At 54.2% G+C, this 14,688-nt stretch overlaps 1 protein-coding gene across 2 annotated transcripts; it reads left to right on the top strand.

The window, feature by feature from the left end:
- The first annotated feature begins 6,586 nt into the window (after positions 1–6,586).
- Positions 6,587–10,045, top strand: GNG8 (G protein subunit gamma 8). Of its 2 annotated transcripts, none has more exons than XM_038525651.1 (3): positions 6,587–8,064; positions 9,584–9,669; positions 9,855–10,045. In XM_038525651.1, exons 2-3 carry the CDS (start codon positions 9,586–9,588, stop codon positions 9,981–9,983), a joined length of 213 nt encoding a protein of 70 aa, XP_038381579.1. In that variant the 5' UTR covers positions 6,587–8,064; positions 9,584–9,585; the 3' UTR covers positions 9,984–10,045. The 2 variants fall into 2 exon arrangements, with proteins under 2 accessions (XP_038381579.1, XP_038381578.1); XM_038525650.1 differs by lacking the exon at positions 6,587–8,064 and adding an exon at positions 8,382–8,465 and having other exon boundaries at positions 9,567–9,669.
- Positions 10,046–14,688: the final 4,643 nt, after the last annotated feature.

The following is a 14,688-nucleotide window of genomic DNA, read 5'->3' on the forward strand; positions in this document are numbered from 1 at the left end:
TGTGGTGGGCTCTTCTTCTGTGGTAAAATGAGAGATGTGGTTTTCCTTTGGACTAACATTAAGTGAGTGACTCCTGTTTGCTTTGAATATAGTAGTGTCCAAAACCAGATGGGAAATCTCAGGGTGGGTCTCAACCTCATTTTCCTACCACCGGCTATTTTACTACAATGAATCTGACCTTTGATTCAGTTGTGTTTGAGTATAAACATGGTTTCATAAAAATATAGGTGAAGGGACAACCCCAAACTCCTCTCAAAGTCCTCATCATCAGGTTGATTATGTTTATCTGTTTGCCTACATATATGAATCTGAATAACTCTATGAATATTTAACCATTAAATACTTATGTGTATAGTTCTACCATATATATTTATATAAATTGAGTTATATATTTACATTGTTTATCACTGTTTTTGGTGGGATTAAGTCATCTGTGTCCAGAGATTTCTTAATGGGAAGGATTTTGATTAAGAATTGGATTTTTTAGGGGCACCTAGGTGGCTCAGTTGGTTAACTGTCTGACTCTTGATTTCAGCTCAGATCATGGTCTCAGTGTTGTGAGATTGAGCCTGGAGTTGGGCTCCACACTGGGCATGGAGCCTGCTTAAGATTCTCTCTCTCTCTCTCTCTCCCTCTGCCTCCCCTCCACCCCCACTCCTGTTCTATCTCTCTCTCTCTCTCAAAAGAAAAAAAAATGGAGTTCTTTGATGGTTATAGCACTATTTAGCTTTTCTGTTTCTTCCTGTGTCAGTTTTTACTAAGTTATATTCGTCTAGGAATTTGTCCATTTCATCTAAATTTAGATGACATATTTTCCTGCCACTTTTTAAAAAATTTTATTTTTAAGTAATCTCTGCCCCCATCGTGGGGCCTAAACTCATAACTCTGAGATTAAGAGTCATGTACTCTACCAATAGAGCCAGCCAGGTGCTCCCATCACTGTATTATCAATAGCTCCATAGGAATCCACTGTGAGAATGTCAGCTCTCCCAATTCTTTTGCTGTTAAGGATTTTGCTGCAATAATGTCCTTGTACATACTTCTGTGTATACATGTATGCATTTCCAGAGGCTCCACTCCTAGAAATAGAATTGCTTGGTCATTAGAGTATGCTCATTTAAAAACTTTTATTTATTTATTTTTTAAATTTTTAATTTTTTATTTATTTATGATAGTCACACACACACACACAGAGAGAGAGAGAGAGAGAGAGAGAGAGAGAGAGGCAGAGACACAGGCAGAGGGAGAAACAGGCTCCATGCACCGGGAGCCCAGAGAGAGAGAGAGAGAGAGAGAGGCAGAGACACAGGCAGAGGGAGAAACAGGCTCCATGCACCGGGAGCCCGACGTGGGATTCGATCCTGGGTCTCCAGGATCGCGTCCTGGGCCAAAGGCAGGCGCTAAACCACTGCGCCACCCAGGGATCCCCTAAAAACTTTTATTTTTTAAAAATATCTTGTTTATTTATTTGACAGAGAGAGAGAGAGCACAAGCAAGAAGAGCAACAGAGGGAGGGGAAGAAGCAGGCAGCTTGATGTGGGACTCGATCCTAGGACCCTGGGATCATGACCTGAGCTGAAGGCAGATGCTTAATTGACTGAGCCACCCAGGTGCCCCTATTTAAGAACATTTAATTGACACTGCCACACTTCCTTCCACTAAGAGTGCCCTCAATTGACATTTACAACAGCAATTTCTGAAATGCCCATTTTCTTTCTTTCTTCTTTCTTTCTTTCTTTCTTTCTTTCTTTCTTTCTTTCTTTCTTTCTTTCTTCTTTTGAAGATTTTATTTATTTGACAGAGTACAAGGATAAGCAGGGGGAGCAGGAAAGGGAGAAGGAGAAGCAGGCTCCCAACTGAACAGGGAGCCCAATGTGGGGCTTAATCCCAGGACCCTGAGATCAGGACCTGAGTTGAAGGCAGACGCTTAATCAGACTGAACCACCCAGGCGCCCCTGCGATGCCCATTTTCCCACCTGTTTACCAAACATTTGTGCCAATCTTATGGGGGAAAACTGTGTTGTTTTAATTAGCATGTCTCCTCTGTTTTTTTTTAAGATTTTATTTATTTATTCATGAGAGACACACAGAGGCAGAGACACAGGCAGAAGGAGAAGTGGGCTCCTTGAGGGGAGCCCTATGTGGGACTCCATCCCAGGATCCGACCTGAGCCAAAGGCAGACACTTAACACTGAGCCGCCCAGGTGCCCTTCACTCCCCGTTTTCTTGAGGCAACACATACTTTTGTATGTTTATTGAACCACTTTTAATTCTATGAATTGCCTGTTCACACCCTTTGCCCATATTTCTATTGGATAAGTTCAGTAATCATGCCGATTTCATGGATGGGTAAGTAGAAGTTTGGGGAGGGTCCATTAGAACCCTGATCATACAGCAAGGAGGAGGGAGCTAAGGCTAGGACCCAAACTCCTCCTGACACTACAGTCTGAAGAATGGTATTTGTGCTTCTTTGACTTTTGTGTCTACACGGGTGGGTCCACCTCTCTGTAGCTTTGAACTCAGAGAACAGAGAGCAGACCTGCTATGCTCACCTGCATGTCTAGTGCCCACGGAGGCAGTGGGGAAATAGCAAGGAACAAAACAGAAAAAAAAAAAAAAAGTTCCTGTAGAGTACCAATCAATAGAAGTCAGTTTTGAACGTTTGCCAGGAAAAGTGATTGCTTGTCAGGCCTTTGGGAATATTTGCCCCATCTCCGTTCCATAAGGGAGGCAACTGTACTCAGAAAGGGGGAGGGACTTGTGTAAGGCTACTGGACCACTCAGTAGCCAAAATAGTTGAAGTACAAAAGGATGATCTTCCTTCTCTTTTAAGATTTTAGTGCTTACTCATTAAAAAAAAAAAAAAAAAGGTAGCAGCGGGACACCTGGCTGGCTCAGTCGGTAAAGCATGTGACTCAATCTCAGGGTGGGGAGTTCAAGTCCTACGTTGGACATGGAGCCTACTTTTAAAAATAAAACAAAACAAAACAAAATAAAACAGTTGGGGCAGCAACGATGGCCCAGCGGTTTGGTGCCACCTTCGACCCAGGGTGTGATCCTGGAGACCCGGGATCGAGTCCTACATTAGGCTCCCTGCATGGAGCCTGCTTCTCCCTCTGCCTGTGTCTCTGTCTCTCTTTCTCTCTGTGTCTGTCTTGAATAAATAAATAAAATCTTAAAATAAATTAAAAAAATAAATAATAAAACAGGGACGACTGAGTGCCTCAGCAGTTGAGTGCCTCCCTTTGGCCCAGGGCATGATCCTGGGGTCCAGGGATCGAGTCCCGCATCGGGCTCCTTGCCTGGAGCCTGCTTCTCCCTCTGCCTGTGTCTCTGCCTCTCTCTCTCTCTCTCTGTGTGTCTATCATAAATAAATAAATCTTTAAAAATAAATAAATAAATAAAACAAAAAAGCTAACAATAAATTGAGCTGAGCATTTAAAAAAAAAGGTTTTATTTATTTATTCATGAGAGACAGAGAGAGAGAGGTAGAGACAGAGGCAGAGGGAGGAGCAGGCTCCCTGAAGGAAGCCCGATGTGGGATTCCATCCCAGGACCCCAGGATCACGACCTGAGCCAGAGGCAGATGTTCAGCCACTGAGCCACCCTGGCGTCCCAATAAATTGAGCATTTATTGCATGCCAGAGTCTAATCTCAGTGACTCATTTAATCCTCACAACGTGGACAGCATATTAGATAGATATATAGATACTATTATGCCCATTTTACAGATGGAGAAACTGAGGCACAGAGGTGGTAGGTAACTTGCCTGAAGTAAATCAGTAAGTAGCAAAGCCAGATTTAAGTTCAGGCTGCCTAAGAGTCCATCCATGTTCTTAAGCACTGACCTGCATAGCCTATTCACTACACGGATTATCCCTAGAAGGGTGCAAAAGGAACTGCTTACAGGGATGGGAGCTGGGGAGGGGGGTAGGGGTGTTGACATAAATACATAAATTCTATGATTTATTGAAGGTGGTAAGGACTATGGGGAAATACTGAGCAGAGATATGAGGGAATTGGGTGGGATGGGGGAGCAGAGGAGTCTGTGATTTTACATAGAGTGATTGGGATGGTCTAATTAAGAAAGTGTCATTTGAAAAGAGATCTGAAGGATGTGGGGAACGAAGCTTGTGAAGGTCTTGGGGGTCGGACAACAGTGGTGGGAATAGCTAGAGTGGGGGCCCGAGAATGGTCGGGTCCATCACATTGTGTGGGGCCGCATGGGCCTTGGCGAGGATTTCGGTTTTTACTTTGAGGGAGAATGCTGAGCACAAGAGGGACTTAGGTTTGGGGGGTGGGCAGGGAGGGAGGTGAAAAGGTTAACAGCTCTACTGAGATATAATTCATCTACCACAGACTTCACCCATATAGAGTTCGGGGACGCTTCAGGTGACTCAGTGATTGAGCATCTGCTTTTGGCTCAGGGGGTGATCCCAGGGTCCTGGGATCCAGTCCCACATTGGGCTCCCCACAGGGAGCCTGCTTCTCCCTCTGCCTATGTCTCTGCCTCTCTTTCTGTCTTTCATGAATAAATAAATGAAATCTTTTTTTAAAAAATATAGAGTTCAGTGGCTTTTAGTAGATTCACAGAGTTGTGCAACTCTCACCATGATGAATCCTCCACTATCCCCTGGCCCTGGAAACCACTAGTCTGACTCCCTGTCCTTATATATTGGCCCATTCTGGACATTTCATATCAATGGAATCATGCAATATGTGGCCTTTTGTGACCGCCTTCTTTCACTTAGCATGATGTTTTCCAAGTTTATTCTGAGGCAGCACGTCTCAGTGCTTCGTTTCTTTTTATTGCCAAAGCTATCCCATGGTCTGGACAGACCACATTTAATCTTTCCACTCATTAGTTGATAGATATTTGGGCTTTTTCCTCTTGGGAGCTGTTATGAATAATGCTGCTATGAACGTTCACGTACAAGTTTTTGGGTGGACGTATGTTTTCGTTTCTTTTAGGTAGATACCTTGGGAAGGAATTGCTGGGCCACATGGTGAGCTTAACCTTTTGAGGAACTGCCAGGCAGCTTGCCACAGTGGCTGCACCATTTTACTTCCCACCATCGGTATGTGAGGGTTCCAACTTCACCTCCTTGCTAACACTTGCTATTATCTGGGGAGATTATTTCAAGCAGGGTCCCTCTGGTTGCTTTGTGGGGACCAGGATGAGGGAAGCCAGTGAGGAATGTGGCTGGACCAGAGTGCGAGCAGCAGAGGAGGTGAGAAGTGACTGGGCACCCAGGACAGTCCCAAGCTGGAGTTAATGGCATTTGTTACTATGTCAGTTGGGGTGCCAGGGAGGGAGGGAAGTCAAGAATGACCCCAAAGATTTACTCTCAGATGGCTGAGGCTGCAGAAGAGGGTTTGGCGGGTGCAACCGATGGAGCTCAGTGTCAGTGCCGTGTGAGACCCACCAGACCTCCAGTTGGGAATATACAGCAGGCGATTGGGTAGTTGACCCTACTGTTGGCGTTCACTGCACATTTCTTGAATAATTCAAGCCAGAACTGAAGCCGAATCCAGGGTCCCAGTCTCCCCCTCTAAAAAATGGTCACAATAATACCACTGATCCTAGGCTGTCACGAGGCTGGGGCGATTCCTTTGCAGCACAACACCACACTGCACACCTGGAAACTAAAGTCATGCGTGGGGTGGAGAGACGGCTGGGGTCTGCAGCTCGGGCGAGAAATGCAGGTTGTGTACGCTTCAAGCAGCGTCCGTCGGTCCGTCTCCCCCGTCCCCCAGCGTCTGGCTGCCGTCTGGGAGGGGAATAGGAGCCTGGGTCGTCACCCTGTCTTCCCCCACTCTAAGCTGGGTTTCCTCCTTGGGGGCGGCCCGGGCCAAAAAACTGCTGATGGAAACCAGCTGCGGGAGGCGCAGAGGCTCGGCGCAAGCCCAGGCCCCTCCCCGGCGCCGGCAGACCCCGCTAAGGGGGGGGACGAGGGCGCCCCAGCTCCCCTCCCCCCCTTCCGCAGCCGGGCCCGGGGCCCTGGCACGTCCGGCGCGCCTGATGCTTTCCAGATGTGAGCCCGGTTCCCTTCCCCCACCTGGCCCCGTGTCTCCTGCGGGGTTGGCGGCGGGGGAGTCAGGGTCCGATACTCTCAGATGGAATCGCCACCAGGCACCCGGCCCGCTGTCCCCTCCCCGCCCTTCTCGCTTCCCCGTCTAGGCGATAAAAAGCGAATTGGGACCGGCTGACTGCGTGGAGACGCTCCTTGCAGCACCTCCGGCTCTCCCCAACCCCGCCCCTCGGGGCACGCCTCCTCCGGCCCACGCCCCCAATGGTACGCCCCGGACGCGCCCCTTCGGAACCCCGCCCCCGCCCCCGCGGCCCCGCCCCGGCCGCCCCGCCCCCGCCCCGAGGCCCCGCCCCCGGCCGCCCCGGCCCCGCCTCCGCCACCAGCCCCTGTGGGCTGCTCGGTGTGCGAGCCGGACTGTCCGCCTCGGTGTCTCTGGCTGTCTCTGGCTCTCTACGTTCCTGTGTCTCTCCTATACCCGGCACGTCTCTGTCTCTGCAACCCCCTGTCTCTTTCTCACCTAGTCCCTAGGTCTCAATCTCTCCACATTTCTGTCTCTGCGTCTCTCTCTGCCACTCTCTCTGCCTCTCCCCACCTCTCTTTGAATTTCTCAGCTTCAGTCTCTCGCCCTGGCCTCCAGCCCCCTGCGCCCTGCAGCGTCCGGGTCTCCCTCCCGGGGGTGCTTCTCCCGCCCGCCCTAATATCCCTCCGCCTACGGCTCTGGCGCGGCGGGCCGCGAGCGCCCCCGTGTGGTCATCCGGGGGCTGTCGCAAGAAGGCCCGGAGGGTTGAGTGTGGGCGCCCACAGGGGTGTGCGAGGGCAAGGAGAGACACTGAGTGTCCCTGGGTGACACCGGGGAATGGCGTGAGACGCCGAGAGATAGTATGAGCGTGTACTACCTTGGGATTGTGCGTGACGCTAGAGGTTGTTGTGTGGCTGTGTGACCTGGGGAGATTTTGTGACCACCAGACACAGGGTGTGACTGTGAAACCACGTGTTACGCCGAAAGGTTGTGTGCGGCTGTGCCTGTGAGATGGGAAAGATCACATGCAGGTGACTGCGTGGGACCCTGAGAGGCTGGCTCTGCCTGAGACACTATTCGTGGGGCTGGTGGTGACATTGAGACTATGAAGGAACGAGAGATTGTGTGGCACAGTGTGCAACGTGGGGAGACATGAGGGCCTGTGTGTGTCATGCGGGCAAACGTGTGTGACAGAGGGTGAGACAGAATGAGTATGACACACCCAGAAGGGGCGTGGGAAGTCGGTGTGACAGGCCCAAGGGGGAATAGGTGTGACAGAGGGACCGTGTGAGTGTGACAGCATATGTCAACCACACTGGTGAACTGTGAGAAGCCGTGTGACTCTGTGTGACACAGATCATGTGGGATAGTGAGACACACAAGGCGTTGTGACAGCCCTCCAGGGGTTGTGTGACCGTGCAGGGCACAAGCAGATGAGAACATGAGTGAGAGACCTTGTGCCCGTGTAAGTGTGCAATACACGAGACTGCTGGGTGAGGGTGGTGACAGCTGAGGGTAACGGGGACTGTGAGGGGCTCAGCAGGAGCTCGTTTGCATGATGGGGTGTGTGTGGGGGGACACTCTGTGAGGGATGGTGTAAGATTGTGTGTGACACCAGTAGACTGTGCAAAAGTGAGCATGAGTGTGTATGTGGGGATCCCTGGACGTGGGACTGCGTGTCACCGTGTAACACCATGTGCTGTTGAGTGACAGTGCTCAACAAAGATGTCGTGTAATTCCATGTCCCAGTGTGAGACCCTGACACAGTGAATGTGTGTGATGGACACACATTGAGAGACTGTGTGTGACACGGGGCGAACCTCCGTTTGCACCTTTGATACTCTAAGATAGTGTATCTGTGCTTGTGCCAGGTGGCACTGGGGATGACGTGACATCTGACACATTGTGAGACATTGCGTGACATTTTGAGGGGCCGCGTGACTGTGGCACTGTAGGACACTCTGTGGGGAACACCAGGGTGTTGTGAGACAGTGAGGTGGCGGGCACCTGCATGTGAGGGGGGCCGTCTGTGGTGGGGTGACCCCGGGGGGCAGCTGTGACAGGGTGGGAGAGCACGTGTGATGGGGGGGGACAAGCTGCACGGGCCTCACAGGAGGGGTGTGTGTGACCTGGCGTAAGTGTGGGGTGTGGGGCACACCTGTGAGTGAGTGTGCGTGCGTGTTCCGGAGGGACAGAGACAAAGAGAGAAAGGGAGAGACAGAGACACAGAAAGACAAAGGGGAAGGACATCGGGAGGGGGCCAGGGTGCGGGACCGGCGCGGTGGCAGCGGGAGGAGGCGGGCCTCAGGGGCTGCGCCCCGGGGGAGGGGGCGGGGCGGGCCTGGGAGCGGGGGACACCCAGACGCGGTCTCCCAGCCGCCACCTGCCCGCCAGCCCGGCCGGAGCTGCAACAGGTAGGAGGCTCGGGTCTCCCCACCGCGCAGTTAATCCCTCTGCCCCAGATTGCAGCCATGGTCTGTCCGCCTGGGAATGAATGAATGAGTGAGCGAATGAATGACTTTCTACTTCGCGTCTCCATCAGCCAGTCTCTGCCCCCGCCCCTCCACCTCCCTCTCCCTGTCCCCCCAGCCCTCCTCTCCTCTGTCCCCTATCCCCGCGGTGCCTCTCTCTGCCGCTCCGATCGTCCCTCTCTCCTTTCCCACCCCCTCACTCCATCCCTCCCGGACCCCCCACCTCCCCTTCTCTGTCCCCCCACCGTCCCCTCTGTGCCTCCGTCCCCCTGGATCACTCCATCCCTTTCTTTATGCCTCAATTTGTCCTCCCCTCCCTCTACTCCTTCCATTGCTTCATCCATCCATCCTCCCTGCCCGTCTCCCCGGTCCTGGCTGGGTTACCCGCCCCCCACCCCCCAGCCCTCTCTCCGGCTGCTAATGAGCAGAGGAGCCTTTGAGGTGGCCAGGGCTGGGGTGGGGGAGCGCCCCGAGGGGGCCGGAGGGGGCAGCTGCTGCCAAGGCCCTAATGAGGCCCCCTCTGCGCCTTTCCCGCCGCGATCTTAATTCCTTGTTCTCCCCGGAGCCACCGCTAATTGGCCTGGGGAGGCCCCCCTCCTGGCTCCTGCTCGGTCCCCGGGGGGCCCAGGACACCTGGATCCTGATCCAGCACCTGTGGCCTCGTTGGGTCCCTCCCTCCACCTGCGGGGCGGCCTCGCATCCGTGCTTCCCTCCTGCCTCCCCTGGCCCCTCCTGTCCCTCCCTGCACCTGGCCCTGGGTACCCCATCCTAGGCACCCTCCACCCTCCGCTCTTACCCCTCTCCTCCCACACGTCCTGCTTTGGCCTGCCTCTGCCACCCCACCCCCGTCTGTGCGTGTCTCTTCATTCCTCCTCCGCCCCCCCCCCCGTTTTCCTGTCCCTCCCTCCACCTCTGGGCACCCCCTCCGTACGCTCTGGCATCCCCAACCCCGTCGCGGGCCCCACTACCGCAGCCACCCTCACCTGGGGCCCCAGGCTTGCCCGAGCCTAACGCTCTCAGCCCCCCACTCCCGCCGGCCTCTAGGCTCTTCCCACCCTTAGCCATGTCCAACAACATGGCCAAGATCGCGGAGGCCCGCAAGACGGTGGAACAGCTGAAGCTGGAGGTGAACCTCGACCGCATGAAGGTGCGGGGACGCGCTGGGGTGGAAGGCGGGGGCTCCGGGGCGGGGGACCGCACCCCGCGCTGCTGGGGGTGGGGCCCGCGGGATGATTCCTTTCCCCGCTGGGGTGGACCCGGGGGCGGGGCTCGGTGGGGGCGTGGTCGGGGCGGGGCCTCGGGCGAGGACGGACTCCGCGCGGGCGCCCGCAGGTGTCGCAGGCGGCGGCCGAGCTCCTGGCCTTCTGCGAGACGCACGCCAAAGACGACCCGCTGGTGACGCCGGTGCCGGCCGCGGAGAACCCCTTCCGCGACAAGCGCCTCTTTTGCGTCCTGCTCTGAGTCTTCCCGACAGCTTACCCTCCCGGGGCCAAAGTATGAATCCAATAAACGTGGTGACTGTGGTAGTGCCTGTGCTTTCTGGGAAACTGAGGCACGCCCGGAGCTTGGGGCATCGTGGGGGAACCTGTGTCCCTTCTCATCCCTTCTGAGTGTGTGTGTGTGTGTGTGTGTGTGTGGAGCGTGCTGGGAGGTGAGGGTGTGCAGGAGTGTGTAGGGTGTGCGGTGTGGATGCAGAGGGGGCGAGGGAGGGGAAATGAGCCCTCTGGGCTCCGACCTCCACTGAGCCCTCCACGATCTTGAATTTGTTTAATTATTCCAGTAGCTCCGCAGCTGGGCTGCTAGTATAGTATCCATTTTGCAAATGAGGAAACAGCCAAAGGAGTTCCCTTACTCCAAGCCACACAGCTAGGAGGGAATGGGGTGAAGACTGGCATCCAGCACTGGAACCCCGAAACCCCTGAACTAGCCTCTCTCCTCCCTTGGGTTGTCGATTTTTAGGAGCCTCTGTGCTCATCCTGCCTTTCTCACCCCCTGAATGACTCCACGCCCTGCCACAGGCTTGCTTACCTCTGTCCTTAGCACTGATCTCTGTTGTTCTGGTTGCTCTTGACCAGCCCCCTGCTGAGTGAAGCTGGGCACATAATTGTCACGGAGACAGCCCTGACCTTGCCCTCTTGGGGCTCAGTATCCAGTAGGAGAGACAGACCTATCCCCAGATAATGATGACACAGAGTGGGCTGGGCTGGGGTGTGGGAGTTCAGAGGATGCTCTTGACTCAGCCTAGGGGGTCAGGGAGGGCTTCCTGGAGGAGGGTACATCTGAGCTGGGACAGAATGGTAATAAAATTTGGGGACCAGGAGGAGAGAGAAATGTGGCTAGAGAGAGGAGACAGATTAATGTGCACCGTTCTTTCCTTCAATAGTAATTTCTTTGTTCTGGGGACACAGGGGTGACTGTGACAGCTCTGGCTCCTGCCCTATGTTTCTCACTTCACACATTGGTGCCCCGCAGGACATTTATAGCCTGCAGTTCTATTTATTTTATTTTGTCTTTTATTTATTTATTTTTTTGGGTTCTCTACTTTTGGCCTACATAATGTTTAAAAATATTCTTGACTTGGCTCCCAAATGGAAAAACAGGAGTACTTCATTTAAAAGTCTTTATTTGCAGCTTCTCCCAAATTGGAAGTTTGGGTGACCTCAAGCCCATCTATCCCTCTGGGTGACCATAGGCTGGGAGATGGGATCTGGGCTTTCTAGCTCACTAAAGTCTCCACCGTGCCCTATTGTCTCCTGGCTAAGAAGACTGGGTGCCAGTTGTTATTTATCATGGAGGTTGTGTCAGGGGCTTCTTACAGTGGAACGTGTAATGTTCTTGAATGTTTGTTGAAAATGAGATGCAGGGACGCCTGGGTGGCTATGTGGTTGAGCGTCTGCCTTTGGCTTGTGTAGTGATCCCAGGGTCCTGAGATCGAATCCCGCATCGGGCTCCCTGCATGGAGCCTGCTTCTCCCTCTGCCTACATCTCTGCCTCGCTGTGTCTCTCATAAATGAATGAATAGAATCTAAAAAAAAAAAAAAAAAAAGAGAGAGAGAGGGAATGAGAGAGAGAGAGATGCAGACTGGGTGAGCTGTGGGTTTGGTCAATCATCTTACCTGGTTGGCTGGAGGGCCACCAAGTTAGAGACCCCCCTCCCATCTCCTCACCCCAAATTCCTCTTTCCTCCAGACTAAAACCTGTGCTCCCCAGCTTGGGGCTAGCAGGGGCTGGACCCCTGGATCTGGATGGAGCCGGCTCACCGGGCCATGTGTGCTTCTGGCGAGTGCTCCATTATTCACATTGGATTAGGGTCCCCTGGGCCCCAACTCTGAGCTTCCTGTTGGGTTGAGGCAGGAGCAGCTGTAATTACATCTCCCTCCTGCCTCCCACCCCTCTCAGCCGGCTCCAGCCTAGTTGCATCATGTCTGTGGGAGCCCCGGGGGAGACTGGGGACAGAGAGAGCCAAGGATGAGCTGGGGGGGCTGGGGAGGATGGATGCTGGGAGGGAAGTTGCCAGAGGATTCTGGAATTCTCAGACCCAGCATCCTTGCATCTTAGAACCTGAAATGCATAGGCATCAATCTAGAATTGCAGGACCTCAGAAGGCTGGAATTCTGGAGTCTTTCAGCTTTGTGGGGCCAGAATCCTGTTCTTTTGTCCGGTGAGGATCCAGAGCTCTGCACTTCGAGAGTGTAAGGATTTCTTGAGCCTCAATTGTTGGGATGTCCTTTTAGCCCTGAAATCTTTGGGCTGTGTAGTGTAGATCCAACTTCCTTCACATTCCTGGTCTTGGGGGATGGAAGTCAGGAGAAGGAAGGGGACTGGCTGACCCTGTGTGGGGAAGGGAGGGTGGGCAGGAAGGAGGTCCACCTGGAGGAGGTTGGGCAGGGAGGTGGGGAAGGGCAGTGCTAGATGAGCTAGACAGGGCAGGTCCTGGGTGGCCAGCATCCATGCATGCAAACCTGGATAATCTTGTTAGTGGGTATGACTCTGTAGTGCACCAGCTTCTGGTTACCTGCTATTCCTTCCGGCCAGCCTCAGCTGTGAGGTCAGCTCTGGGGTCAGAGCCAGGCCAAGAGGCAAAGGGGTGACCGCCTGAGGAAGTGTTTGCTGCTAGCAGTCCCCTCACAGCATCCCCAAATGCTGAGGGCCCGTTAGCTGGCCCTCCCATTCTGTCTTCCCTCTGGACCCCACCTGCTCCTAGCAGTGCTTGGCTCTGCCCAGGGGGCCTGGGGGAGGGGCAGCCCCCCCCCCCCAGCCACAGCTATGACTATCACTTATTGGAGTCTTTCTGAAGCCCCACCTCGCTTAATTTTCAGATAACCCCCAAAAGGACTCTGTTTATCCCCATTTTACAGACATAGAATCAGGTACAGGAAAAAAAAAAAAGAATCAGGTACAGGGAAATGACATCACCTGGCCAGCTGGGGCTTGAGGTTGGAGTGGGCCAATGGATGAGTGTTGTGGGGGGCTGGAGGTGTTGGGGGGGCTGGAAGGACAGAAGTGAGGGTATCCTAGGTGACAAGCACAGGCCCAAAGGCAGGGGAGGGATGGCAGGGCCAAGCCCTTGTGAGCAGGGAAGAGAAGCAGAAAGGGAGGTAGGCAAGAGCCCATTTGGGGTTCAGGAAAGGGCGGTAGGCACCACAAAAATGGCCCCTGATTGAAGGCATTGGCACCTGCCAATGAGGGACAGGTCAGGATGGATACACAGCAACTTCTTGCAGCAGCAGGAGGGCATGGGTGGACAGATAGGCTCAGCGGGTATGAGCTGCTGATGGGGTGTGTGCCAGTGTGTGTGTGTGTGTGTGTGTGTGTGTGTATGGGGAGGGGCCAGTGTGTGTGTACAAGGTGGGGCCAGCCTCTTCCCAGGGCAGGGTCAGGAGGATGGACAGCAGGGAGTCAGGAGAGGGTCGGGACCCGGGCAAAGTGAGGCCTTCACTCAACAGCACGTCAGATGTCAGATGCAGGCCCGGGCAGGCAGCTGGAGACGCAGGCCAGCCGGCGGGCGTGGGACAGACCCAGCGCTGCGGATGACTCAGCCGACGACCTGGCTGCCCAGGCTCCCGCCCTGACCTTCCTCTCCCATCGCTGTGACATGCCACTTGGGGACATGCCTCCATCGGATGGTGCCCTCCGAGCCCCTCTGTGCCCCTCGCCCCCGGCACACAGTAAGGGGGTGACAGTTTGTTGAACGAATAATAACGCCAACAGTATTTGAGGGCTTCCTGGAGGGCAGGCAGGGGGGCTTCTGTGTCTGATCCGCACACCACACCCCAGTACGGGCATGGCAGCCACTTGATGAAGGATATCAAGGCTGAGCTAGGAGAAGTCATTTTCTAGGGTCACACAGTGGGTGAGCGACTGGCAGGGGGCTGGAGGGGAGGTTCCGCTCTCTTCCCACGGCGCTGGGCAGCCTGTCCGCGAGTGGACACCCACGGGTAGACACAGCCATAAAGAAGCACATGAGCCCACAATAAACAGACATGCACAGACACACAAGATGCGTGAATAGACACAGATGTACAAACAGGCTGGAGAGCAAATAATGCCCACCTGCTGCCACAGTGCGCACGCACCCCCTCACGGTAACACACTTACTTCTGGGGCGCCTGGGTGGCTCAGTCTGTTGGGCATCTGATCTTGGTTTTGGCTCACTCGGGTCACGATCTCGGGGTCTGCAGTCAGCCTCAGCAGGGAGTCTGCTTGTTCCTCTCCCTCTGCGCCTCCCCTGCCTCGAATAAACAAATACATAAATAAAAATAAAAAACAATGCTCTCTTCGGTGACACAGGTCCCACAATATCACAGAGACCCACACATGAAGTTCATACGTCAGCACAGCGCCTTGCGCACCAGTCCCCCAGGAGCCCATGTCCCTCTCCTCCCAGGTATGGGCTGGCTGCTTCTATCATCTCTGAGCTGTCCTCCCTCTTCTGCCCCAGTCCCTGGTCCTTCTGAGGACACCTGAGTCCTGTCCAAGCAGTGGGAAAGGAGGAAGACTGATGCCCCCACCTGGAACAATTCCTCTCCCAACTTCTGCCACCCTGGAGGCCACCCCCTCATAGGCCAGCTGGGGCAACCTCTCAACCCAAGGCACCTGAAGGAAGAGGAACCCTTTCTGGCCCTGGCTGTGGGTGTGGCCACAGCTGGGCAGGATGACAGGGTTC

Source organism: Canis lupus, chromosome 1, assembly GCF_011100685.1.
Source record: "Canis lupus familiaris isolate Mischka breed German Shepherd chromosome 1, alternate assembly UU_Cfam_GSD_1.0, whole genome shotgun sequence".
NCBI lineage: Eukaryota > Metazoa > Chordata > Mammalia > Carnivora > Canidae > Canis > Canis lupus.

Coding starts and splice junctions, on each gene's coding strand:
- GNG8 (XM_038525651.1), top strand. CDS start 9,586: ATGTCCAACAACATGGCCAAGATCGCGGAGGCCCGCAAGACGGTGGAA. Junction 9,670..9,854: donor TGAACCTCGACCGCATGAAG/GTGCGGGGACGC, acceptor GGGCGCCCGCAG/GTGTCGCAGGCGGCGGCCGA.